Raw genomic sequence first — 27,367 nt, forward strand, 5'->3', positions numbered from 1 at the left:
GCGCCACCGCTCCCAGCTGCTGGAATGTTCTTGACATTGGCTGCGGAGCTGGGTTTGATTCCTAACTGCCGCTTATTGAGTGAAGCTGGTGGTGGTGGTCACGATGGGGATCAGTCACGGCCAACATCTCATGGGCCCCTCCTATGACCCAAGTGTGGTGCAGGCTCACTCTCTCATCAAAGCATTATAAGGCTGGGGCTGGGGCTCAGCGGTAGGGCACTTGCCTGGCATGTATGAGGCACTGGGTTCGATTCTCAGCACCACATATAAATAAATAAAATAAAGGTCTATCAACAACTAAAAAAAAAGTAAAAATAAAAGAGCATGACATTCTTACTAGGCCAGGAGGTTGTTGGAAATCACATGTGACCTCATTTCTTGGACCTGTTTTCTGCATCTATGGGACAGGAACCTAATATCTGCCTCTTGGGCTTGTATTTTGGACAGCTGATGCTGAATGCCAACTGGCTGGCACCTCCCAGACCCTCAACAGATGGCATCTGCTATGATGAGTGGTCATAGCCTGGCACACAACAGTTAACCGCCACTCCTGGCTGAGCGCCCAGCTAAGCCGGTGCCTGAGAGCCAAATAATTCTTTTCATTATCCCAGTTGCTGGGAGAATTGGGTGGGGAAAGACCCAGAAAGGACCTAAGACAAAGTTACTAGAATTGCAGGAGGCTTGTCTTCTGGTGGCTCTGGGCTCGGAAAACTTTCTTCTGTGACCTGCTTCTCCAGAGGGTTCTAAATTGGCCTTTCTAGCACCAGCAAGAAGAAGAGGGAGGCTGAAGTCCCCAGGGAAAGCCAGAAGACAGATACTGCAAAGGGTCTGTTCCCTCCCTGGGGAAGCCTGGTCTTGCTCAGTGTCTGCAGCCACCAATAGCAGTCGAGAGAGATGGACGATTGTGGATGAACCCACTGAGGTAACAGTTATTTACTGAGCACCTACTATGTGCCAGGCAACCCGGCCTGGCAGACAAGATCCTTGCCCCGTGCAACTCACGTTCTTGCAGGAGAGACAGTGTACATCATGTAGAATCATGTGGTGAGTACTGTGCAGAAAATCAAAATAGGGTGACAGCATTGGGACTCAAGTGACTAAAAGGATCACTGAGCAATGGGACAGTCAGGGAGAACCTCTCAGGAGGTAGCATTTGAGCTGAATTGTAACTGACATGAAAGAATGCACTATAGCATGTCCAAAGGGCCTGAGGCTGAAATAAGCTGGATGTGTTAGGCCAGGTTGTTTTTGTTTTGTTTTAATATTTTTAGTTGTAGATGGACACAATACCTTTATTTTATTTGTTTATTTTTATGTGGTGCAGGGGATCGAACCCAGTGCCTCATGCATGCCAGGGGTTAAGAACCCCAGGCCAGGGATTCTTAACCAGGAGTGATTCTGCCCCTTGCAAGGCATTGGCAATGTCTGGAGATTGCTTTATTTTGAGACAGAGTCTTGCTAAATGGCCTAGGCTGGCCTAGAACTTGTGATCCTCCTGCTCCGGCTCCCAAGTAGCTGGCTCACAGGTGTGTGCACTTCTATGCCCAGCTCTGGAGATTCTTTAAATCATCTCGACTTTGGTGTGGTGGGGATTGCTTTTGTCATCTAGTGGGTAGAACCATGAATGCACAAGACAAGAAGAGCGACCTGGTTCTGAATGTCAGTCACTCAGAGAGTGAGAAAACCTGGGCTGGAGAATATGCAGAAATGTGGGGGGAGTGTCACCATCAAAGGACACTGATCCCCTAGGGACATGAGGGAGCAGTAATCCAGGGAGGGTGGCCACTGCTGGAGTGTGATAGGGCCCAAGGCCATGGAGAAAAGGACACCATCGTGGGGGAGGTCACTTCAAGGTCAGGAGGCTGGCAGCCGGGGTGAAGGGAGCGTGCAGACAGACACCAGCATCCGGAGGAGGGGCCCCGGTAGGGTCAATAGGGTGAGGCTAATTCAGAGGGTCTGGGTGGAGGGTGGGCAGGTGGCTGCAGGGCCAGGCTGGCTTTGGGGTCTCTGGAGTAGAAGGGACCAGGCCAGGCCTGACGCTCCTTCAGGGCAAGTGGGGAGGTCCACTCCAAGCCTTAGTTTTCTCATCTGTAAAATGGTGACAGTCACCTCTGTTACTGGACCTTTACAGTTAAGATGGACCGCCCAGCCCCCCCCCCACCCCGTGGACACCTGCACATTATTCTGTGTGCCCGCCATCCTGGGCCGAACCAGGACTTAAAGGGTTAAACTCCAGCCCTGACCTGCTCCTGGGAGGTGATGGGCTCAGCCCTGGGAATGGCCTGGCTGATAAGAGCACTTACACAGTCACACCAGACTGTGACCAGGTGACTGCTGGTGGGCACTTTGCATCACACAGAGTCAGTTGACCTTAGGAGGGGCTGGGGACTGCAGTCAGCTATGGAGGTGGTAAACCTGTCCCTTTGTCCCACCTCCAGCCAAAACCTGGGCACCAAGGCTTAGGGGTGGGATCCCTGTTTGGCAGCACACCATGCATATTGCCACCCACTGTTCCTGGAAGAATTAGGTGCTGGCCATCAACACTGGGAGGGGACAGAGGAAAGCTAGCACTGATCTCTCCCGGACCCTGCCCCATGCACTGTACCCTTGGCTGATCCTCTCTCTCTCTATATATATATATTTCCCCCCAGTGGGGCTGGTGATGGGACCCAGAGCCTTGAGCCTGTTAGGCAAGTGCTCTACCACTGAGCCACACACACCCAACAAAATCCATATATTTAAAAAGTTTCAGTTGACACCTAATAATTACAAATACTTCTGAGTACAGCATATTTCAACACATGCATACCATGTGCAAAGAGCAGACCAGAGTGATTGGCCTACCCCCCACCTCACGTGGATCATTTCTTTGTGTCAGGAACATTCAAAATCAGTTATTTTGAAATATGCAATTAGTTGTTTTCAGCCATAGCTACCCCGCTGCGTTATAGAATGTTAGAAATTATTTCCCCTATCCAGTGTGCACCTGTGATCCCAGCAGCCGGGGAGGCTGAGGCAGGAGGATCGTGAGTTCAAAGCCAGCCTCCTCAATTTAGTGAGGCCCTAAGCAACTCAGTGAGATGCTGTCTATAAATAAGACATAAAAAGGGCTGGGGATGTGGCTCAGTGGTTAAGCGCCCCTGGATTCAATCCCTGGTACCAAAAAAAAAAAAAAATGAAGAAGAAGAAGAGATGAAGTCCGCTCTCCAGCTGTATGCCTGGCCACTAGCCCTCCTCCCTCTTCCTTCTCCAGTGGCTGGTTCTGGCCTGTCCACTTTGGTCAACCCTAACCCTAACCTGCGGTGGCTTTTCTGAAATTATAAATTCTTCTGTCAAATCATAGACCCTGAAGGTCTTGGGGCTCCTGAATGACAGCGATCCTGGGTGAACCAGGCAGGAGGGGACAGCCAGAGCAGGCACAGAGGCAGCACAGAGCGGGCCCTGGTCGGGGGAGGCTGCCTGCGGATACCTGGCCATCCCCGTTGGTGACAACCCAAAGTGCTGCAGGCAGTGCACGTGTCCCTGGGGGTGGGGCAGCAGGCCCCCGGGCCTGGCTTGAAGGGTGCTCAAGGTGTGTGGACGCGGGAGGGCGGGTGGCGGGTGGAGTGGGGTCCGCCCTGGGTATCCTTCTTGCCCGCGGTGCCAGGCTGTCTCCGGGCACCCTCCAGTTCCCTGGCACACCTGGGCCCAGGCTCAGCTTACACGGAGGCCCCAGGGGACCCAGGTGTGGGAGAGACTGGCTGGTCCCTGGGTCCCAAAACCCAGCACCAGGAAACGGCGGTTGCTGTGGTGACCCCTGAGCTCTCAGGGCGGGGACCCGGGAAGGCTGCGGGGTGTGGAGGAGGCGGCATCCAGGGGCCCCAGTTGGGAGGCCACTGGCCAGAGCCCTGTTAGCGCTCGCAGGCCCAGGAGAGCGGACGGGGCAGCAGCCACCCTCCTGGGCGCCGAGGGGACGGGGCTGCCAGCGGCTGAGGGCTCCATGGAGGGTGACACAGCCGGACCCCCTGATGGCTTTGCCATCTGGCCTCCCAGGAAGGTCACCTGGCCACTGGCGTGAGGTTCCTGGGCCTTAGACCCCTTCCCGGGAAGGGAGCGTCCAGGTGGGTGGGCAGCATGAGCTTGGAGCCCCTCAGCCCAGGCACCCGCCGGCGGCTTCTCCACGGGCAGCCAGGTCCCCTCCCGGAGCCTCCACCCAGCAGCGTGGCCATCTTCATCAGCTCCACCGTCTCAGGTAAGGTGCAGGCAGGACTGAGGGCCCCGGGCAAGTGGGCAGCCTTGGGGGTGCCAGGGTAATAATGGACATGGTTCACAGGGTCCTCCAAGAGACCTTCATGTGAATGCAGCTCAGCTAGTGACCCACCTGGGAACCAGTGAGCGGGAGCCTCCTGGACCCTCTGTCTCCTCCTCCATGAGCTGGGCTGAGAGCCGGCTTGTTGTGAGTGGCATATGATATTGCAACTAATATCTATAAGACATGTGCATATACTGGGCTTAAAAAGTGCCAGATTCTTGCCACAGCTACACGATCCTGCGTGACAGGACCCTGTCCACCTCCCTAACTGTATCTCATACGATCTTCAATTCGTCCGACTGTCGTAGCCACACTCGTGTCTGGCAGGTCCTGGAACCACGAAGCCCTGAGCCTCGCGTCAAGACCCTCACCCCGAGGTCCCCTTCCCTGGGCCTTCCCATCTGTGGGTTTCGGCATCAACACCTCCTCTTCAGGGAGTCCCCTCTGCCCCTGTGGAGAGTGGGTCGACCCTGTTCTCCAGCACAGCCCACCGTGGCTTCCCAAGCAGCACTTTTCATAAGTTGCCATCATTGAGTTTGTGTCCCCTGCCACCAGGCCGTGAGCTTCACAAGAGCCACAACCACATAGAGCCATGTCCTGGCGAACGGTTCATGATTGTTTTCCAAAAGAGAAAGCAAACCCACAAATACCACCCACAGCCAAACACCCGATCCAGGTTGGCTGCCAATTTCTGTGCTGTAAATATTCCCCCTACAGCTTCGAGCTGCCAATCGAATTTACCAAACCATGAAGTAGCACACCATGATCTACCATTTCTATTATCCCAAGTTCGTATTTTTTAACAGCTTCAAGTGCAAAGCTCATGGTAAATGGAGTCAGATAGGGGCTGGGGTTGTGGCTCAGTGGCAGAGCGCTCGCCTTGCACGTGCGAGACCCTGGGTTCGATCCTCAGCACCACATACAAAAAAAATAAACAAGTGAAATAAAGGTGTTGTGTCCAAATACAACTAAAAAAATAAATTTAAAAAAATGGAGTCAATAATTTGGAGGTGATGAGTTTTGCGTACTTCACAATCTTGTCTTTTAGTGTACTGTCTTCCGGTGTAAGTTCAGTTGTTTTTTTTTTAATTTTTAAAACAATCTGATTTAATGTTAATATGACTATGAGCAACCAGCTGACATTTTTTAGTTAGTAGCGCGCGCTCTCTCTCTCTCTGTCTCTCTCTGTCTCTCTCTGTCTCTCTCTCTCTCTCTCTCTCCAGTGTTGGGGATTGAACCAAGGTTTTCTCACATGCTAGGCAAGCACTCTGTCACTGAACTACATCCCCAGCTCTTTTATTTTATTTATTTATTTTGGGGTACCAGGGATTGGACTCAGGGACACTCAACCACTGAACCACATCTCAGCCCTATTTTGTATTTTATTAGAGACAGGGTCTCACTGAGTTGCTTAGGGCCTCACTAAGTTGCTGAAGCTGGCTTTGAACTCGCGATCCTCCTGCCTCAGCCTCTGAATCGCTGGGATGACAGGCCTGAGACCCTACACAGGTTAATTACATATCTCTCCCTGGCTATTGTGCCATTGATGCTCACCAAGGGTCTGGGCGCAACGTAACTGTCTGACAAATATTTTACGGACATGTTTAAATAGCCTGAGGTACTGGTAAGGCAGGACGAGACCTTACTACACTGCAGATGGGGATGATGATGAGGGGAGTAGGAGGCATATCCAAGACTGGACACCAGGGTCGGCCATCATGCTAAGGCCCCTAGACAGATCTATTTTATTTCATTTTATTTGCATCAGTAGTTCTGAGAAACTCCTCTCATGGATACCAGAGTGACAACCCCCTGGTCAAACAGAAAACAAAGATTTCTTCACTCAGAGCTACTTGGGAGATTCAATGATCCAACTGCATTCCTGGGTTGGGGGCTGAGACTTCAGCAATGTCCAAGGCAAGTCCTTGACTTTGGGGAGCCTGCAGCCCTGCAAAGAGAGGCACCACCCCCATTTTATGGAAAGGGAAACTGAGGATAGCCTGACACTTGGCACAAGACTACACGGTGCAGTCACTGGTGGGGACGGTCTTGGGGTCTAAGCTTATACTGGGCCTGGCTGCCAGATTTAGAAAAACAAAACACAACAGCCCACACCACCAGGATGTTCAGTTCAATTTGCGAGTCAGATAAATGACCAATATCCTTTAGCATAAGTATATCCCAAATACTGCATGCAATGGGACATACTTAGCTAACGAGGTATTACAGAGCTTATGTAGAATGCAGATTCAGCCAGGCATCCCGTGTTTTACCTGGCCACCCTCATCTAGGGTGGGTGACCAATCGTCTTGGTTGGCCCAGGACAGAGGGGTTTCTTGGGATATGGGATTTAAATAGTTTGTCCTGGGAAAGTCCCAGGCCCCCAGAATGGCTGGCCTCCCTGGGTTTGCTTATTTATTTATAGCTGTAAATGGACACAATACCTTTATTTTATTCATTTATTTTTATGTGGTGCTGAGGATGGAACCCAGGGCCTCGCTCGTGCCAGGCAAGTGCTCTGCCCCTGAGCCCCAGCCCAGCCCCTTCCTTGAGTTTACTTGATGGTTTCTGTATCTTTGATTTGCTCCAGGCAGCTCTGGCCTTGGTGGGGACACAGGAGGCGATAAGCAGAGCTTTGGGGCGGGGTGGGGAGTTCTGGTTGCTTCCTGCTCACAGCCTTGTGGCGTTCCTTGCAGATATGGATGCAGAGAGGGAGGCCCTGCAGTCTGCCGCCTGCCCACAAGTGCAGACCTTCTGCCAAAAGCATGGCCTGACATTCGAGGTAAGGGCTGCCTTGAGCCATCGGGAAGCCATGCAGAAACCTTCGCTGGAAGGGCTCCAGGCCGGCTTAACGCCTTCCTTGTTGGGTCTTGAAATTCACAGTGATTTTAAAACAAGAGATCTGCTGTGCTTTTGCCCTGGGCCCTGCAAACCCCCCTGCAAGGTGGCTGTGCAGAAAAGGTCGTGGGACAGTGACAAGCAGACAGGAGCATTAGGGCCGTGGGCCTGGGGCTGGCCCTGCGGGGGGCAAGGCATCATGGCTAGGAGAGATTGCTTTGGAGCCCGGGTCCACCACTGCCTCCCTGAAGGTGTGACCTTGAGCCTGTCATTTAAGTGTCAGCTTTGGTCCTGCCCTGGGGGCCTCCGTGTCCCGGGGGCAGCTTCGGGAGGAGGTCAAGACTCTCCGTGGTTTTGGGGGTGAGGATGGCGGTGGGATGTTCTTCTTCCTGGAGCACTGATGTTTTACTCACTGGGCACAGTCCCCACGGTCCCCACACAGGGTCTTCTATGACTCTTGGACTAATCCCATTCTGGGGATTCGGTTTCTTGAACTTCTCAATGCAGAAACTGAGGAACCGTCTCTGGAGTCTCAGCTGGAACTGAGGCTGCCTCCTTGGATGTACAACAGCGATTCATGGCATCAAAGTCCCGTTTGATTAAAAGATGAAGCACCATTTAGAGAGTACTAAGAAAGAAGTCATGCTGGGAATCCGCTCTGTCATTGATTGCGAGAGAGAGTTCAATGTCAGAGGCACTAACAGGAAAAGGGGTGGACAGCAAACTGCTCAGACCCCTGTGGTTGTTTGATGCCCACACCCGAGCTAAGTGCTGGACCTTGAGTGTCCTCAAGGCAGTCAGGAGACAGTGGTCCCAGGCAAAAGCCCTTCCTAAGGCCGGTCTTGACTCTTTTCCCTTGTCTGCACCCACGACTGAGGATCCTGCCCTGTTTCCCTCCGGCCACCCTCAGTCCCACTGCTAGTTTACCCCTGGCTGCAGTTTGTGTTTCTTTCTCTCTGAGCTAAAGATGTTAGGAAGAAGACAGCTGTCCCGAGACCATCTTCTCCCCTCATTCCAGACTCCCCCAGGCTCAGCTTTGCCTCTTGAATTGAACCATCCTGCCCGCCTCCCTCTGGCGATCAGAAATGGACCGCAAGCGTGCGGTTGCCAAGGAGACCTGGCTGCACCCAATTTCGGTCCAACTAAATACCCTCCTTTACAAAGAAGGATCTGGAAGCATGCATGGACCCATCTTAGTTTAAAAAGGAGCAGTTTGAAAACACCCGGTTATCTTTCTCAAAATGGTTTTCAAATGTCGTTTTCAAGTAGATCTTTGACTTTGGGTTTAGGTTGACAGGAAGTTTGCCTGACAGTACAGAGAGTTCCCCTGCACCGCCTCTCTGCCACTGTTAAGATCTCACCAACCCGGAACAACTGCCTTGCCATAATTGTAACATTTTTTACAACTACCAAAGCCACACGGGTACATTGCTATTAAGCAACCTCCAGATTTTATTCCACGCGGCCAGTTCTTTCTGGTGGAGGATCCCACCCAGGGTCCCACCTGGTAGGCTGCCCTGGACTGTGACAGTCCTTAGTCTTTCCTTATTGTTCACAGCCGTGGCTGCCTAACGGAGGACCTGCTGGGCATCCTGGATCACTCCCTGCCCCCTAATCTGGGTCTACCTGATTTTTTTCTCATGATCACGCAGAGATTATGGATATTGTTTAAATTCTTTTAATCCAGAAATCCTCCTAGTGTCAAAAATTATAAAAAGGAGCTGGGCTCGATGGCACATGCCTGTCATCCCAGTGGCTCAGGAGGCTGAGGCAGGAGGATCACGAGTTCAAAGCCAGCCTCAGCAAAAGTGAGGTGCTGAGCAACTCAGTGAGACCCTGCCTCTAAATAAATAGAGCTGGGGATGGGGCTTGGTGGTAAAGTGCCCCCGGGTTCAATCCCTGGTTCCCCCTCCCCCAAAAAATTATTGAAAGGAACTTTATGCTTTTGTCAAAGGGAGTTGAAAAAAATCACCCATCATGTCACCTCCCTGACAACCCCCACCCTTATAATCCCCAGGTTGTTGATCTGAGGTGGGGAATTCAGAACACGGAGGCCACTGACCACATGACCACCGAAATCTGCTTGGAAGAGCTGGACCGGTGTCGCAAGACGTCCATCGGGCCAGCTTTTGTTGTGAGTCCCTCGGGAGGGAGGGGGAGACCTTACTGCCTTTTCCATCTCCAGGATGTGGGCCCTGATCCCCAGCCAAAGCAAACAGAGGAGGGAAGTGTGTGGCATTTCTCGGTCATACCTGTTCCCAAAGCCTGCCCAGGGCAGACATGGCCAATGGATCCCGCATTCTTTCTGCGGCCCTAGCTGGGATCGAGGCATTACTAGTCAAATGAAGCAGCAGAGGAGCTGGAGGATAGAATGTTAAAGCTGGAAAGAATCTTAGACTTTGATGGAACCTTCCTCCTCCTTCCCCCGCTTCATGTCTGTGTGACTCTGGGAAGCCAGAGGGAAAGTGGGAACCCACAGGGTTTGGGGAATTCTTTTCTCCGTGTACCCGTGGATGGCAGGTGCACTTTCCATGGCTAGCCGTCTCTTGTGGCTTCCCAGGTGTGCCCCCTTGTTCATCAAAACAATCCCCAGCTCACAATGAACAGGGTGAACCTTTGTCCTTGAATTATATTTCAGCACCTTGGCTTAATGCCACATCAAGTTCCAGATCCATCTGAGAAGTCTGACATTTCTCTCAAGCCCTAGAGCCGAGGCTACCAAACTACAGCCTGTGGGACAAACCTGGCCCGTGGCTTGTATTTGTAAATACATTTTATTGTCCCTCAGCCACTCCCATCTATTTACATAAAGTCTGGGACTGAATGATAGCGAGCTGGGACTCCTTGACCTGGACCCTCTGCACTTCAGAGGCTAAAATACGGACAGTGTGGCACTTTCCAGAAAAAGTCTGACAACCCTTATTCTAGTTAGCAAAGAAGGAAAAAAATAAAGTATCTTTGCCCCACTTGCCTTAATCAAATCACGAAGAAGCGTTTAGCAGCTCCAAATAAGAGGAAAGAAACTCTCCCAGAGATAAATTAAAAAAAAAAAAATGTAGGAGAGAGAGCTGTTTGCTGGGGTGGGGGTGGGGGACGAATAGACAGAGTCTCTCTGGCTGTAGCATTGCAAGGATCAAGAATCACGTGAGCAATGCAAGTTAGACTAATTAAAATCAAATAGAATTAAGATTTCAGTTCCTCCTTTGCACTGATTGCATTGCAACAAGAGGGTGTCATGTTGGACAGCACAGATTAATATTCTCCCAGCTTTGTAGAAAGTTCCATTGGATAGTGCTGCCTCATAGATTAGACCTCCCTCGAGAGCAAAACCAACCAACCAACCAAACTCAGACCCAGGCACGGGCTGAGAGAGCCTTCTGCATTATACATTACTGTAGGTAGGGCTGCTCCTGTGTGGGCCTATTTTTGCTGGGTTCGTCTCTTCATATATTAGCACTGATTTATTTGAATGATTCTTGCTTTAAAATGTGTTCTAACATCTGGAAGCTTCCACAGCCCTGCTTAGAAATTCCCTTCACAATCATTTTTCTGGTTTTTAAAATTTAATTTTCCAAAGGAACTCCGTGATCATGCTGTTGAGTTTCCAAGGGGGAAAAAATGTTTGAAAACAGAAAACAGAGAGCGAGGGAGAGAGAAAGAGGGAGGGGGGGGAAGAACTCTAGGAGGAATTAGGTTTTGCAATCCAAATTGCAGGCAGCAAAAAGCACATCTCGGCCTCCAGATGGCTGGGAGATGGAGGATGATCTCCAGGCCTCCCCAGGTCTAACCAGCCAGCCTGGGAACCTTCCAGAAGGGCTCCAGGGCGGGTGACCTCTGCTCACTCTTGCTTCCCTGTTGAACCCGGCCCTGCCCCTCCACTGTCCGAGATGTCCACCACTGTTGTCCTCCAAGGCTCTGATCTGGGGGACTTTCCATGGAAATCAGCTGTGCTGGGAGCCTGGAGGCGGCTCTGGTAAACAAGCCATTAGGCAGCACATCAGCAGGGGACGGCTCCCCACGGCGCTTCCTTTTAGAGGTGTCTCTTGGGACACCAGCAGCTCCAGTGTCTCCAGAGCCCCAAGTCGCTCCTGCTGGGAGCTCTTCCTATTTCCCTGCTCCCATCCACCAGCCAGGGCTCCTTACCCTGATCTCCACTGGTGGTGACTTTTCCAATCTTTCTGGTTCCTCCAAGACCATTACTGTCGAAGGGACCGAGGCCCTTCAACGTCCCATCATCCTCGATTCCCTTTATCCAGCTTTCCCAGGAACATACCCCTGGAATATTCTGGAACAACCCAATGGGGTGGGTGATTGCTTCCATCTTACCATGAGGAAATTCAAGACTTTGGCACCAACCTGAAGTGGTTTTTGTTTTTGTTTTTGTTTGGTACTAAGGGGTTGAACCCAGGGGCACATGACCACTGAGCCCCATCCCCAGCCCTATTTTGTATTTTATTTCGAGACAGGGTCTCACTGAGTTGCTTAGCGCCTCACTTGTGCTGAGGCTGGCTTTGAACTCACAATCCTTCTTCCTCAGCCTTCTGGCCACTGGGATGACAGGCGGGTGCCACCGTGCCCAGTCTGCACTTAGTAATTATCAACCTTGGCATTACCGCAGGCCCACACTCAGGGGGTTCATGAGCTCCTCTCTGGGCTCAGAGCTGAGTGCCACTTGGAGATCTGAAGCTGTACTCCCCTCTCTGCCCATTTCTCTGCCAGGCCCTTGTAGGTGACCAGTATGGCCCCTGTCCAGTCCCCTCAGTGATCGAGGAGAAGGAGTGGGAGGCACTGAGGGCCCAGCTGACCACCAGGCCACGTGACCTGGAGCTGGTGGCACGACGCTTCCGGAGAGACGAGAACTCAGTTCCTCCTACCTACGTCCTGCAGGCGACAGGTGGCAGAGAGGCTCCTGGGCCTGAGGAGGCCACTCTGACCTCTGTCCTTCGCTCTGGAGCTCAGGAGGCCTGGAGGCGGGGCCTCATCAGCCAGGAGCAGTGGCACCGCCACCACCGGTCAGGTGAGGCTACAGGGAGCCCCTCCGTGGTGCACGTGAAATGGACCGTGTACCCAGAATGTGCATCTCCAGGGCCCCAAATGCAGCCTTGCCGTCAATGCCAATCCCACCTAGCGCCCAGACGCACGCTCTGGAAAAGGGATTTTACTGCTGCAAGATAGTGCAACAACAAGTCCTCTGTGATCTTGACCTTGGGATCCTCCGCATTTCCCTGGATCCTTCAGCCTTTCTCCCAGAAAGGCCTCTGGTGTGGGATGGGGGAAGAATTCTAGGGTCACCACCATCCCAATTTGCCTGGAATAGAGGGCTTCGCAGGATGCAAGGTTTGTAGCCTACAATTTTAGCAGCTCAGGAGGCTGCGGCAGGAGGATCACAAGTTCAAAGCCAGCCTCAGCAATTTAGCAACGCCCTAAGCAACTCAGTGAGACCCTGTCTCTAAATAAAATACAAAATAGGGCTGGGGATGGGGCTCAGTGGTTGAATGCCCCAAGTTCAATCACCAGTACCAAAAAACGAGAAAAAGATTTGTAGTGCTAAAACCTAGCTTAGTCTCAGGCAGAGTAGAAGAATTGACCCCTGTGGTGGCCCAAGAGCAGCCCCTGCTGAGAGGCGCTGAGCTGGCCCTGTGTGTGTGTGTGTGTGTGTGTGTGTATGTGAGTCTCCAGGCTTCTGGCACCTGCCTCTGAGGTGGAACCAGGCGCACACAGGAGGGAGGAGTCGTGGTCACCCAAGGGGGCCGGTCAGGAACACTGAGTTTATCCCCAGCCCTCCAGCCTATGGTGGCTCCACCTCCCCAGAAGGTTCCTGTCCCTGGGAATCCCTCCACTGCAGAGGACTTCTGTGCCCTCCCCGCCCTCCTGGCCACAGCCCCACACCCCTCACTCTCGTCTGTCTTCCACACTCACTGCTAGAAAGATTTTTCTACAAACACAACATGACCAAGTTGTTTCCACCACTGCCTGCCGTCCAACAGAGATAGGCTCTTCTCTATCTATGAGTTAGTAGGAGGTCAGCATATGGATTTTGAGGAGGTTAATGTATATCACAGTAGCCCTCGCTTATCCACAGGGGGTACATCCCACAATCATCCAGTGGAACCCCAAACTGCAGATAGCACCAAGCCCTGCATAGGTTGAGTTTTCCCCTTTATAGACATATCTCTGATCAAGTTTAATTTAAACTTTGGCACAGCAATAGCTTAACACTAACAAGTAACAATATAGAACCATTTATAACCATTGACTCTAATAAAAGTTTGCACTTAGGGACCATTATTAAGTAAAATGAAAGTTACTTGAACACAAGCACTGTGGTACCCCAGTGTTGGTCTGATAACCCAGACGGCTACTGTGACTAATGAGTGGGTAGCATATACAGCCTGGATACGCTGGACACAGGGATGATTCAGGTGCCAGGAGGGATGGAGCAGGATGACACAGATTTTGTCTCAGGACACAGAATGGTGTGCAATTTAAAACATGAATTATTTCAAACCACCATTGACCTCAGGTAGTTGAAAGCACAGAAAAAGGAAGACTATTAACTAAAATATTAAATATATTCATTTCTACCATCAACATATTTAATACATGAATTTATATTCTCAACATTAAATATATTGATTCATATCAATATATTGAAAGAAGAAATTTATATAAATATGATTTTACTGTACATTTGCTAAAACTGGTCTGCGACAGTTTCACATTCTTTCCTTGTTCTTGGTGACCTTGACACCCCACCCCCACCCCCGGCCACACACACAGAGTTCAGGGAATGGAACCAGCTCTCACACATGCAGCTAGGCAAGTCCTGCACCACTGAGTCTCACCCTCAGACTTTTAAATTTTACTTTAGTTTAAATACATTTTTTTAAGATTTTGTTTTTAGTTGTAGATGGACACACTGCCTTTATTTTATGTGGTGCTGAGGATCAAACCCAGGGCCTCACACGTGTTAGGCAAGCGCTCGACCACGGAGTTACAACGCCAGCCCCTTTTTTATTTTATTTTGAGACAGGGTCCCATTAAATTGCTGGGGCTGGCCTTGAACTTGTGATCCTCCTGCCTCAGCCTCCTGAGAGCTGGGATTGCAGGCTGCACTGTGCTTGGCAACCTTGACACTTTGGAGGAAATCTGGCCAGGTCTTTTGTAGCATGTCCTTGGTCTGCTGTTTCCCTGAGGTTAGGCTGGGATTCAGGGTCTGGGTTCTCCCTCTCTCTCCTGCTGCACCCCCTTTTCCGCTGCCTTTCCCTGCTACCTGTTTATAACCACACTCTGTTTCCCCTGAACCCCCAGCTCTTGGCAGCCTCGAATGCACCACCATCTCTCTAATGTGTCACTTGAACAATACACAATGGAAGCTCACGATCTTAACCTTTTGAGACTGGCTTCTTTCCCTCCCACGTAGAATGCTCCGCTTCTCCCAAGCATTATTCCATAGAAAAGTCTCACAACAGCGCCCCCATCAGGATGGACGGGTACACCCACATTACAGGGGAGAAAACAGGCTCAGAGAGGTACAGAGATTTTCCCAAAGCCACACAGTGACTGAGAAGGATTCCATTTGGGAATGTAGTTGCCTTCATCCCTACCTTCCTCCCTTGAGGCCAAGGGGTCGTGAGGGCTCTCAAAGGAGGATTGTGTGTGTGTGTATGTGTGTATGTGTGTAATTGGGGATTGAACCCGGCAGTGGTGGTGGTGGGGGGTTCAGCTATATTCCCAGCCTTCTCCCTTTTCTTCTTCTACATTTTTTTTTTTGGTCCTGAGGAGCGAACCCAGGGGTTCTTAACCACTGAGCCACAACACCAGCCCCCCTTTAAAAAATTATTTCAAGATAGGGTCTCACCAAGTTGCTGAGGCTGATCTCAGACTTCTGCCTCAGCCTCCCAGGTAGCTGGGAAATCAGATGTGCACCACATCTGGCCAAGGAGAACTTTTGGGCGGCTCCTAACTTTTTTAAAATATTTTTTTAGTTGTAGATGGGCACATTGACTTTATTTTATTTACTTATTTATTTCATGGGGTCCTGAGAATCAAGCCCAGTGCTCCACGTGCTGGGCGAGGCTCCACCCCTGAGACCCGACCCCTGCCTGCGGCTCTTAACTCTGACTTGCCGTAGTCGGTCCCCAGGGCCCGGGGCCTTCAGCAGCACAGAACTGGGAGCAAATAACTCCTCCCGTCGGACTCCTTCAAAACAACAACCTCCAAGGAGAGTCAGGGTGGGCCCTGGTCCTGGAAAATGTGGGTCCTGGGGCAGCGGCTGCAGGCCATGGGGCAGGGGTCGGCCAGCCTGGGCTGCGGCCAGCTCAAAATCAGCTGCCTGATTTTGTCAATGCAGCTTTGCTGGCACGTGCCCAGGTGCTTTCGTCCGCACGCTGCCTGTTTACAGTCGTGCCCTGGCAGCTGGGTCTGCCGTGGTGACCGAGACCGCCTGGCCTGTGAGGGCCTCGGACACTTACTCTCTGGCCCTTTATGCTTAAAGGCACTGATCCTTGCTCTTAGGACAGAATGAACTGCTGTCTCCCCATGGAAGCCAGTCTCATTAAAAACTCCCAGCTTCCCAGGTTTTGCAGATGCACGTGTGCGCGCGTGTGCGCACACACACACACACACACACATTTTTCCTGTAGCTTCAAATACCCACTTGTCCTTCTCAGTTGGGAAAGACCAGCTGTTTCTCCACCAGCTGTCTGTCCGTTTATGCTGCCATTTATTCATTTAGACAGGAATGTCCACTCTGCCAGGGCAGGGACCTGTGTTCCCAGTGTGGAGAGCAGAAGCCGGCACAAGTAGAAGCACAATCAATGCTTGTTGATGGAATATGTGAAGGAGGCACCTGAAATAGACACACTGGATTTTTTTTTTTTTAATTGAGCTGAGTTCACATAGCATAGCATTCACCTTTGGAAAGGGAACGATTTGGTGGCATTAGGTACATTCACAATGTTGTGCAGCCAGAATATTTTCATCCCCCTGAAAGGAGACCCCATCCCCTCTAGCAGTCACTCCCCACTACCCTCTCCCTGTGCTTGGCAGCCACTGATCCACTTTCTGGCTCTATAGGTCTGCCAGGTCTGGACCCCGGACTTCAGAGGGACCACACACCCTGTGGCCTCTGCGTCTGGCATGACATTTCTGAGGTTCCTTTGCCTTGCAGCAGGTGTCAGTGCCTCACCCCTTTTCGTGGCTGTACAATATTCCACTGTGTGGCTGAACCACATTTTGTTCATCACTTTATCCAATGCTGTACGTTTAGACTGTCTTCACCTTTGGGCTGCTGTGATTGAGGGTGTTCGAGTGTTTGTTGAATATCTGTTTTCAGTTCGGGGCAGAGTTCTAGGAGTGGAACTGCTGGATAGCTGGGTGCTGTGGGAACTCGGGGCTGACTTTTGTATCATTTGATGATGGGCTGCTTTTCCACATGAGCTGCCTGCTGCAGAGGTCAGTTGATTAATAATGGTGGCTAAATCGGTGCTGGTCCTGGACCGGCGGTCCCCGTAGGCTTGTTGGATGTGCAGACTCACAGGCCCCTGTGAGTTCTGAATCAGAACTTCTGGAGGTGGGTCCAGCCCTGCGGGTTTTGGGAAGGTGCCCAGGTAGTTCCACCACATGCTGAACTTGAACCCGGGACCCAGGGACCCCCTGCTGACCAGCCTTTCTACCCCTCTGCTTTGCAGTCATCGAGTGGGAGATAGAGCGGGGCCTGCTGGGCTCAGTGGCCGGGGAGCAGGGCGCCACTGTCTTCCTTCGAGAGATCCAGGACCTCAACAAGCACATCCTGGAGGACGGCGCCCTCAAGATGGTGGACCGGCTCGCAGACGGCTGCCTGGATACTGACGCCCAGAACCTTCTGAGGGACCTCAAGGGGCGCATCACTGACACACACCCCGGGGTCCTCAAGACCCACCGCCTGCCGTGGAGCCGAGACCTGGTGAACCCCAAGAACAAGGCTCACGCCCGCTACCTCCGGGAGCTGGGAGAGCAGTTTGTGGCCAGGGCTGACCACCAGGTCCTCAAGCATCTCCGGGAGCTGGAGCTGGCCAGGCAGGACCTGGCCTGGCTCTACCAGGAGATCCGCCACCACCTCTGGCAGAGCGCAGAGGCCACCGGGACCTTCTGTGGCCGCCGGGAGCTGCTGGCTCAGCTCGGGCAGCGGCTCAGACGAGACGACAGCCAGCCCCACGGCCCCGTGGTCCTCTTCGGCCCCCCGGGCGTCGGGAAGTCTGCCCTGATGTGCAAGCTGGCTGAGCAGATGCCCGGGCTGCTCGGCCACAAGACGGTGACGGTCCTGCGGCTGCTGGGGACGTCGCAGATGAGCTCCGACGCCTGCAGCCTCCTGAAGAGCCTCTGCTTCCAAGTGTGCCTGGCTTTCGGGCTGCCCCCGCCGCCCCCCCAGGTCCTGGAGGCCCAGGCCAGGGTGGCCCAGCTCCTGCGCGGCCTCCTCCACACCGTCTCCCGCAGGAACTTCGAGTCCCTGGTGCTGCTGCTGGACTCCGTGGACGACCTGGACTCTGTCCGAGGCTCCCGGAGGATCCCCTGGCTGCCTCTCAGGTGTCCCCCGAAGGTGCACCTCATCCTCTCAGCTTGCTCGGGGCAGCGGGGGGCTCTGGACACCGTGCGGCGGACGGTCGCGGACCCCGAGGCCTACTGGGAGGTGAGGCCCCTCTCTGGGAACCAAGGACAAGAAATGATCCAGCTCCTGTTGGTGGCAGCAAGGAGGACCCTGAGCCCCACGCAGCGGGACCTGCTCTGGGCCAGCCTTCCAGACTGCGGTCACCCAGGGCGGCTGAGGCTGGCTTTTGAGGAGGCCCGGAAATGGGCCTCCTTCACCGTGCCCGTGCCCTTGGCCTCCACCGCCGAGGAGGCGACACACCAGCTCTGTGCCCGCCTGGAGCAGACGCACGGGCAGCTCCTGGTGGCCCACGTGCTGGGTTACATCGTGTCTTCCCGGTAAGGCCCAGTCGTGTGGCTTTATTGTCTTGTTATGAGTAGTCGGGGTTGTGGTGGGCTGGGCTGGACCCCAGGGCCTTGGGCGGGCTCAGCATGCCCCAGAGCTGCACCCCAGCCCTTCAGCTCTTTTTAAAATCGAGATCTAATTCATCATTGGTTTCTTGGGCTGCTGTAGAAGTCACAGCTGGGGGGCTTAGCATGATGGAGTCATTCTCCCACGGTTCTGGAGGCCGGAAGTCCATGTGGGCAGGGCCGTGCTCCCTCCAGGGGCTCTGGGGTGGGCCTGCCGGATGCCTTCTTCCCTGATTCTGGTGATGCAGCTGAGCCTGGCATCCCTCACCTGTGGGTGGGACGCTCCAGTCTCTGTCTCTGTCCACACAGCCTCCTTCTCCCTGGGGGGACACCACGCCCTGGGTTAAGGCCCACCCTGGTTCAGCACAGTGTTGTTTTGTCTTGGTTACCTCCAAAGAGGCAGCGAGGCTTTTTAAGTCAGCTCGCATTCCCAGGCTTTGGTGGGCACAGATCCTGGGGGGAACACTCTTCAGCCCAGTACAATTCACATAATGTAAATTATTTCTTTTAAAAATCTTTAAAATTTTTAATTGATTTCTAGCCAAGGGTGGTGGGCACGCCTGCAACCTAGCAACTTGGGAGACTGAGGTGGGAAGATCACAAGTTCAAGGCCAGCCTCAGCAACTGAGTGAGACCCTGTCTCAAGATAAAATGTACAAACAGGGCTGGGGGACTGGGGATATAGCTCAGTGGTAGGACGCTTCTGGGTTCAATCCCCCAGTAACCCCCCAAATTTAATTAATTTTGTAATTGACAGGCAATCATTGCACCCATTTTTGGTCTCAGTGTGACCTTTCACTGCCTGTATAATGACCAACTCAGAATACTTAGGCTAGCCATCATCTCGAACGTTGATCATTTCTTCGTGGTGAGAACATTCAAAATCCTCTCTCGTAGCTGTTTTGATATTGTTAAGAGTTCTCATCCTGCTGGGGAGCAGTACTTCAGGACTCATCCTCCTCCGGAGCTGTACCTTTGGACTCAGGAAATTGAATACAGTTCAGTGGTTTTTAACGCATTCCCCATGCTATGCAAATGTCACCAAAACATTTCCATTACCCACAAAAGACACCCTGTTCCTGTTAGCAGTCACTCCCCGTGTCCCTTCCCCAGTCCTTGTCAGCACTCATCTTCCTGTCTCCATGGATTTGCCTATAGAATTTATTTTGTAAAATTTTTACTTTAAAATAACTTGAGATTTATCGATGATGACAAGAACAGCGTGAAGAATTCCTAGACACCTGGTTTCTCAGCCTCGGTGCTGCTGACACGGAGCCCCCATTCTTTATAGGGGAGGCTCCCCCGTGCTTTGCATTTACTGAGCAAGCTCCCAGGTGCTGGTGAGACCTCATCCTGTGACACCCCAAAGTATCTTAGCACATTGGCAAGTGTCCTCATAGGCAGAATAGGCCTTGGTCAAGAACAGTCCCCCAGAATCACCGGTTTGCATCAATTTGCTACATAAGCTCTATCTTTCCGTCCTCTAACTATCTATCTATCTGTCATCTTTCCATCCTGTATCAATCTGTTAATCTTTCTAGCATCCTCCTGTCATCTATCATCTGTCTGCGGTCTGTCACTCATATGTAATTTTCCCTGAATGTTTTCCTCCTGAATGATTCACCCAATTCCCAAGAACAAAAGCAGTCAGAATCTCACATTGCCACAGGACAATTCTGAAGTTAAGAAATCAATGTGGACACGATGATGTTCAGTACGCACTTCACAATCCAAACTTGCCAAGGGTCCCCGTAAAGTCCTTCATTGCTGTCCCTCTCCCACCCTGACCCAGAATCCCATTTAGGTGTCGGGACTCTTTGTTCTCTGCTTTGGTTTGTTCAGGCTGCTGTACTGAAGTGTCACAGACTGAGTGGCCTGTCCTAACAAAGGAACCGCCAGATCTCTGTGCCGCGGGTTCCGTGTCTCTGGTTTCCGCCGGCCGCAGGTGTTCAGAAGGACGTGTCCGCGCCAACTGTGTGGGGACCTTGTCCTGCCGTGACGTCCTGGCCAGTGTGGCAGCTGAGCACAGCACATTGGCCTCAGGTTTCCTAAGTCACTGAGGGAGATGACAGAGGGCTGTGGAAACACTGTGCCCTGTTCTAGAAGGGGCTTGGGCACCTGCGTATTTTGGTGTCTTGGGGGTCTGGACACCCGTCACTGTGGGTCCTGAGGGACGGTTGCATTTTTCCCTGTTCTAGAGGCTGGAAGTCTGAGGAGGGCCACCAGCATGGCCGGGCTCTGGTGAGGGCCCTGACTTCCTGTGTCCTCACGTGGCCAAAAGGCGGGAGAGAGCTCGGGGTCTTTTCTACCAGGCTCCAGTCTCATTCCTGCTGGGTTAGCATTTCAACATGGGATTTGGAGGAGACCAACGTTCAGTCTGCTGAAGCCTCTCTTCTGGAACATTCTTCCTCTGTCTTTGCTTGAAGAGTCCAGGCCTGTTATTTGCAGTCAGCCTTCCGCCCTCCCGGGGTCTGCCATTGAATTAGACTCTGATCCCGGGAAGCCGTTTCTCCCGAGCTCTCTGGCCACGCTGCAAACCCAGGATCACACCTCCGCTGGGAGCCTGTGGCGTGAGCCTCCCGGGCGGCCTGATGGGGACACCTCCAGCCAAACCTGGGTGAGGCTCAGCCTTTCTTGGGAGGGTTGGTTGGTTGGTTTTCCTGCTGAGACTTTGCAATGTCCCCCTCTGTAATGAAGCAGACGTACACAGAGAGGTTTCAGAAAAAAACTTTTAAAGCACACTTTTCCAAAGACTCGACCACAAGGAGGTGTCTAAGTTTAATTCCAGGCTCGTAGCATCGGAACCAACCACAGGCAAAAAGGAAAGTCCAATCCCAATGTGTTTATAGAGTCAGAGAAAGAAAAAAAAAAAAAACAAGCTTAAAGAAGCAGAGAGAAGAGTGGTGGGTGCCAGGGGCTTGGCGGGGGTGGGCGTGGGTGAATAATGAGATGTCGGTCAGAGGGTGTCAACTTTCTGACATAAGATGGATCAGACCAGCTGTGGTGGTGCCTGCCTGTCATCCCATTTCCTGGGGAGGCTGAGGCAGGAGGATTTCAAGTTTGAGGCCAGCCTCTGCAACTGTGCTAAAAAGGGATGGGCTGTGACTCAGTGGTACAGCGCCTCTGTGTTCAATTGAAAAAGAGAGACTCAGATCTGAGAACGAGAATCTGATGTTGTGATGTTAGCATGGTGACTGCAGTCAATGACACTGTGCTGTTGACTTGAAATTTGCTGAGAGCAGAACTTAAGTCAGTCTCTCTCTCTCTCTCTCTCTCTCTCTCACACACACACACACACACACACTGGTTGTAATTTAGTTGTGGTGACCATGACCCAAAGCACACACGTGTCAAATCGCCACATTGTGTGAAGGACTGTTTAGATGGTGGCTCTGCCCATGAGGTGCTCCTGGGTCACCCTGCTCCAAGAGCCCAGGTGTAGGCGGGAGTCACAGGCGAGGAGCTGCAGAGGAGGGTGCTCCTCACAAGCACCCGGGCACCCAGCTCGTCCCCTGGAGGCCGGGTCAGGCCAGTCAGCAGAGACACCGAGCAACAAAGCTGCTGGGCCGGGCTGGCCGGCCAGACGTCCAAGTGCACCGCCTGGACCGCGTGTCTCCGCTCGTTCCTTGGGCAGTTTTCTCTCGCTCAGTCTTTGATCTTTCTTCATTGCCACAGTTCCTCCATACGGTGGGGGTCTTTTTGTTTGTTCACCAGAACATGCCAGTGTTGAGAACGAAGGGCTTTATTCCAAGAGGAAGGTGGGGGGATCCAAAGCCACCTGCAGCTGATCCCAGGGCTACACCAGATTTCATGTCGGGGGAGATGTCGTGGCTGCACTGAACTCTACAAGAGGACAAGACCGGGAACGTTCCCAGGTAGAGGGTGCCCCTCAGGCCACGCTGGTGACTCTACCCGGAGGAAGCAGGGCTCCCATGGAAGCCAGAAAGTCATGAGTATTAATTTCTTGCCCATTCACCCTTGGGGTCCTCTGTGGACATTGGCTCCTCTTCTAGAATCTTCCTTTCTCTCCCTTGGAACTTCCACTTGCCTTGAGCTTCAGGAGGCTGCATAAGCTCATATTTCAAGGACCTGACATCATCTCACTGGCTTGATTTTTGCATCCTAATGCCAAAATCCAAGGGGGACAGAAATCAGTTGGCCTTTTTAGCCCCATGACTGGTCCAATCAGGAAAGCTGGGCATTTCATGGGGGGTAGGATCCCCCCTCTCAGGGCTGGTGGGAGGTGATATATGAAAGGCGACTGACTGTCAGGGAGATGATTTGGGTAGCTGCAGTTCCCTGAAAGTGCCATGTTTTCACTCGAGGTTGGTGTGGCAGGATGGTTGAGGCTCACAGGCAGATGCGAGGTAGCTCCAAACCAGAGGTTCTCACCCGAGGGAAAGTGCAGACATTTCCAGTTGTCCTGCATGCCCAGAGGAGGAGGTGCTCCGGAGTCTTGAGGAGGAGGCCAGGGATGCTGGTCGGCATTCTACAGTGTTCTGGAACACGCCCTGCGGCAGAGAATTTGTATATGTATTATAACTGTGTGTGTGTGTGTATCCCATCTCTGTCTATTTATCCATCTATGATCTCTATTTCTATTTATCTATTCATCTATCCATCTGTCTGATCATCCATCCTTCCATCTATCAGTCTATCCATCTGTCCATCTGCCTGTCTGTCTATCATACTCCTGGTACATGGTGGGTGGAGGCCGGCAATGTTGCTAGATATCCTATGATCCACAGGACAGCCCCACCACAGAGAAAGATCCATTCCAAATGTTGTCAGTATAGAGAGTGAGGAGCCATGAGTGACCATGTTAGAGACCATCTGTCAGTCTTTCTAGCAATTCTATCTGTCTGTATTTATCCGAGTCTCCATATATCTGTGTCAGTTGGCTTTTCATCACTGTAACAAAATACCTGAGGTGCTCAAAGATGGAAGACAGAAGAAGAAAGGTTTATTTGGGCTTACGGCGTTGGAAGTCTAGTCCACGACCAGTCGGCTTGTTGCTTTGGGCCTGGGGTGAGGCAGCCCACGCGGCAGAGCACAGCTGCTCACCTCACGGCGGGGAGGAGAAGGCGAGCGAAGGGCTGCGTATGCCCAGGCGACTCCAGGACCTCCCATCGGCCCCTCCTCTAGAGTTCCACCACTTCCCAAAGCATCAGCCTTTAACACGTGGGTCTTGGGGGAACATTTAAGATCCCAAATGTAGACCATTCTATCTTCCTGTCTGTCAATCCATATATCTATCAATCTCCCTGTCTGTCTATCTATTTTCCTGTCTATCTACCATGCTATTGGCACCTGGTGGGGGAGGCCAGGCACGCAGAAGCTTCCTATGGTGCCCACAGGACGTCCACCTTGAAGAGTGATCTGGCCCCCAATGTCAACTCGCAGAGCTGAGGAAAGCTGTGGTCAGGGCACGCCCTCCCCTGGTGCCCTGCTCCCTCCCCTGGGAAGGGGCCAGGGATGTGGGGGTGCATACCCCCTAGGGCAGCTGCAGGGAGTCCGGGGCCAGGCTCAGCCTTGCGCATTCCCTGCCCTGCTGAGTTTGGAGCCTGGGTCCCAGTCCAGTCCGGGGAGCTGATGCAGGGATCCTCATTGCATTTAGCAGGAGGGGAAGTTGGTTTTTAATTTTTTTGTAATTAAAGAAAAATTCACATAACTGAAAATCAACCATTACAGAGTGAACACCTCAGTGACTCTGAGCACATTCGGTGTCCTGCAACTGCCACCTCCATCTAGATCCAGAACATTCCATCCCCAAAAGGACAAAGTCCACGCCTATTGGGTAATCACTCTGCTTTTCCATATCTCCAGTCCCTGATCTGCGTCCTGGGTCTGGATCCTGCTCTGGACATTTCACACAAACGGAATCATAGGCCGGGTGGCCTTGGGCCTCTGGCTTCTGTCACTCAGCATCACATTTTCGAGGTTCACCCAGGTCGTAGCCCGCATCTTTTCGTGGCTGAAACCCGCCGTGGGTGCCTGTTCACCCTTCATCTGTGATTCCTTGTTAATACCCAGCAATAGCTGGGTCCCTCCAACATTAAGGCTGCACTCAGCCAGCTGCTGGGAATGCGCATGCGCACGTTTTGACTTGACCACTTAAAAATAAAAACTTCAAACCACCCAGATCGAGCTTCTGCCCCGGAGAAGCACACGGGGACCTCAGGGTACTTTTAGAAAAGGATCTAAGCTCCTTCCTTCCTAAGGTCCTGCAGCTCTGCCACCTTGTCCCTGGCCTGGAGCGCTGTGACCTGAGACCTGCTCCTGCCCTCTTCCTTCCCACCCTAGCCCGGCTGGGCCCCTCTGCTCAGGCGCGTGGCCCCTGTCCCCTTGCCTGTCTCTCACTGGGCTCGGCACGTCCTCCTCCTGGTGCCTGGAGCTACTCAAGCTCTTTATAGTTTTGCTGGTTGGTTTCCTTTTGATTTTGTGCTGCTGGGGACTGGACGCGGGGCTTGGTGTATGCTCAGCAAATGCTCCGCCCTCAGCCCCTTTTTTTGACACTTTCTTTTGAGACAGGGTCTCACTAAGTTGCCCACGATGGCTTCAAACCTCTGATCCTCCTGCCCCAGCCTCCTCAGTACCTAGGACGACAGGAATGGCCACAGTGCCCGGCTGCCTGGTGTGTTTCCCGCCTGGCTCCCTGCACCAGGGGAAGCTGCATGGTCTGAATGTCTGGGTCTCCCCCAAATTCACCAGTGGAATTCTACCCTCAGGGCATGGGATTAGGAGGTGGAGCCTTTGAGAGGTGACCGGGTCAGGAATTGGATTAGTGCTTTTATAACAGAGGCCCCAGAGAGCTCCTGGCTCCTTCTGCCATGTGAGGACACAGCAAAAAGATGTCATTCATGAGCCAAAAGCTGGTCCTTACCAGACACCAGATCTGCGGCATCTTGGTCTTGGCCTTGCCAGCTTCCAGAACTATGAGAAAGAGTGTTTGTGGTTTAGGCCCCAAGTCTACAGTGTTTCAGCTACAGCCCAGAGAGACTAAGGCAGGATCTGCTCTAATGTGGATACGGCTGGCGTGTCCCCGAGGATTCCCGTATTGAAATTAATCCCGTCGTGCAGAATTGGAAGACTGGAAGTTTAGCCTGACTCTGGTGTTCAGAGTGGGCCTTTGGGAGGTGATTAGGATCAGCCAGGTCGTCAGGGTGGGGCCTCCAAGGGAACATGCCTTCGTAGGAGAGAGAGGGGGACCAGCAGGCACACCCCCTGTCTCCAGCCTCTCAGGGCTCTGCCATCAGGAAGGCCATCACCAACTGGGCACAGTGGTGCCCACCTTTAATCCCAGCTTCTCAGGAGGTGGAGGCCAGTCTCCGTGACTTAGCAAGACCCTTTCTTATAATTAAAAGGGCTGGGGATGTAGCTCAATGGTAGAGTGTCCCTGGGTTCAATCTTCAGAACCACAAAAACAAAACAAAACCATCCCAAGAGGTGGCCCTTTGACCTTGGACAAGAACCATGAGCCAAGACAAGCCTCTCTCTCTCTTTTTTTTGATACTGGGGATGGAACCCAGGGCGCTTAACCACTATGCAACATCCCCAGCCCTTTATATTTTATTTTGATACAGGGTCTCACTAAGTTGCTAAGGGCTCTCTTAGTTGCTGAGGCTGGCTTTGAACTTGCAATCCTCCTGCCTCAGCCTCCAGAGTCTCTGGGATGACAGATATGGGCTTTTTTTTTTTTTTTTTTTAAACAAGGTACTCAGTCTGTGGTGTCACGTTATTGGCCACAGAAAATGGGTTACCACAAGTGTCTAATTCTCTGTCCCCGGGAGATCAATGCCTCCAGCACAGCTGATGCTCCATCAATGGTTGTTGAACCAATGTGCTGACCCTTAGTGGACGATCCCCACACCCTGTGGTGCAAAAACTCCCGTCCCCTGCTCCGAAATGACCTCCATTCGATTGTTTCCATCTCTGATGAAACTTCTGGCAGATCCTGCAGTCGCTCCCGTCTGTCACTTGGAACAACCTGCTCTAGTCCTAGCCCCCGAACTTATCTTCTCAGCCCACTTAAAGATGGCCCTGCCTCTAACTCGGTGGATCAGTTAGCCTTCATCACGTGACATCGTGGAGGAGGGAAGGTTGGCTCCTGGTCCCAGAGGCTCCGGTGTGGGGTCCGCTGGCTCTTTGGCCCTGAGGTGAGGGCGGAAGGGTGTAGTGATGGTCAAGAAGCAGAGACCGAGGAATGGTGGGGACAGGATGTGCCTTCCAGAGTACAGCCCTGGTGACCTCGTCCTCCTACTAAGCACCACCTCCCAGTAACGCCACCAAAGTAGGAATCCATCAGTGGGTTAGTCCACGGATGAGGCCAGAGCTCCCACAAGCTAGTCGCTGCCCCCAAGGCCCCCTAGGATTGCTGCAAGCCTTCAACATGGACACTTTAGAGGACATTCCAGATCCAAACGGTGACACTGGCCTTTTCTTAGGCCAGGAAAGACCAGGGTGGGTTGGAATGGGAGCAGTTGTTTCCTGCGTTAATTCCTGAGTTACCGCTTCCTCCCTCCCTGGGCTGGGTCTCAGGCTGCCCCGAGCAGGGGGCAGATGGTCCACGCTCCGCAGATGTGCACGGAGAGAAGATCAGAAAACGCATTACTAGGTGGGTCAGCCCAGGGGGCCTTGTGCCTGCCGGACGCTCCCAAATGCTGATCCCGGGCCTGTGGGGGCGCCCAGCTGGGGTGCCTGTCTCCCTCTCCTGACTTTGCGTCCTCGGTGCAGAAGTCCCAGGTGATCCAAGCCCGTCTGGCCTCCCCACAGGCACGGTCTCTCGGAGGCGGAGTTGAAAGACGTCTTGTCCTTGGACGATGAGGTGCTGCAGGTGGTGTACCGGGACTGGACCCCCCCCAGCAAGGAGCTGCTGCGCTTCCCGCCCCTGCTGTGGGTGCGGCTTCGTCGGGACCTGGGCCACTGCCTGGCCCGGAGACCCGCGGACGGCCTCACACTCCTGGGCATCGCCCACAGGTAGGTCCAGTGTGGCAGCCGTGGTGACACTGTCTGGTTGGGACCCCGAAAACAGGACTCAATGACCAGCTCCTTCTTGACCTCCCACTCCCAGGGAATTGGCTCAGAATTCCAGGCCTCCACCCCAGGGCCTCTAACATACTAACCTCCTGCTGCCCTCCTCCTCCTCCTCCTCCTCCTCCTCCTCCTCCTCCTCCTTCTCTTCCTCCTCCTCCTCCTCCTGTC

General features: G+C 52.8%; 1 protein-coding gene across 1 annotated transcript in view; it reads left to right on the forward strand.

Annotated features, from left to right (window-relative positions):
• Nucleotides 1–637: 637 nt before the first annotated feature.
• The window catches only part of Nwd1 (NACHT and WD repeat domain containing 1), a 62,770-nt gene continuing 36,040 nt past the window's right edge, over nucleotides 638–27,367 (forward strand). The window contains exons 1-6 of the mRNA XM_048795355.1: nucleotides 638–1,044; nucleotides 6,988–7,073; nucleotides 9,147–9,263; nucleotides 11,849–12,146; nucleotides 16,822–18,094; nucleotides 26,939–27,142. Of these exons, the coding sequence (XP_048651312.1) occupies nucleotides 6,990–7,073; nucleotides 9,147–9,263; nucleotides 11,849–12,146; nucleotides 16,822–18,094; nucleotides 26,939–27,142 (1,976 nt within the window). The 5' untranslated portion in view covers nucleotides 638–1,044; nucleotides 6,988–6,989. The remainder of the gene's footprint in view (nucleotides 1,045–6,987; nucleotides 7,074–9,146; nucleotides 9,264–11,848; nucleotides 12,147–16,821; nucleotides 18,095–26,938; nucleotides 27,143–27,367) is intronic.

This window comes from Marmota marmota, unplaced genomic scaffold (assembly GCF_001458135.2).
Source record: "Marmota marmota marmota unplaced genomic scaffold, marMar, whole genome shotgun sequence".
In the NCBI taxonomy this organism is placed as follows: Eukaryota; Metazoa; Chordata; class Mammalia; order Rodentia; family Sciuridae; genus Marmota; species Marmota marmota.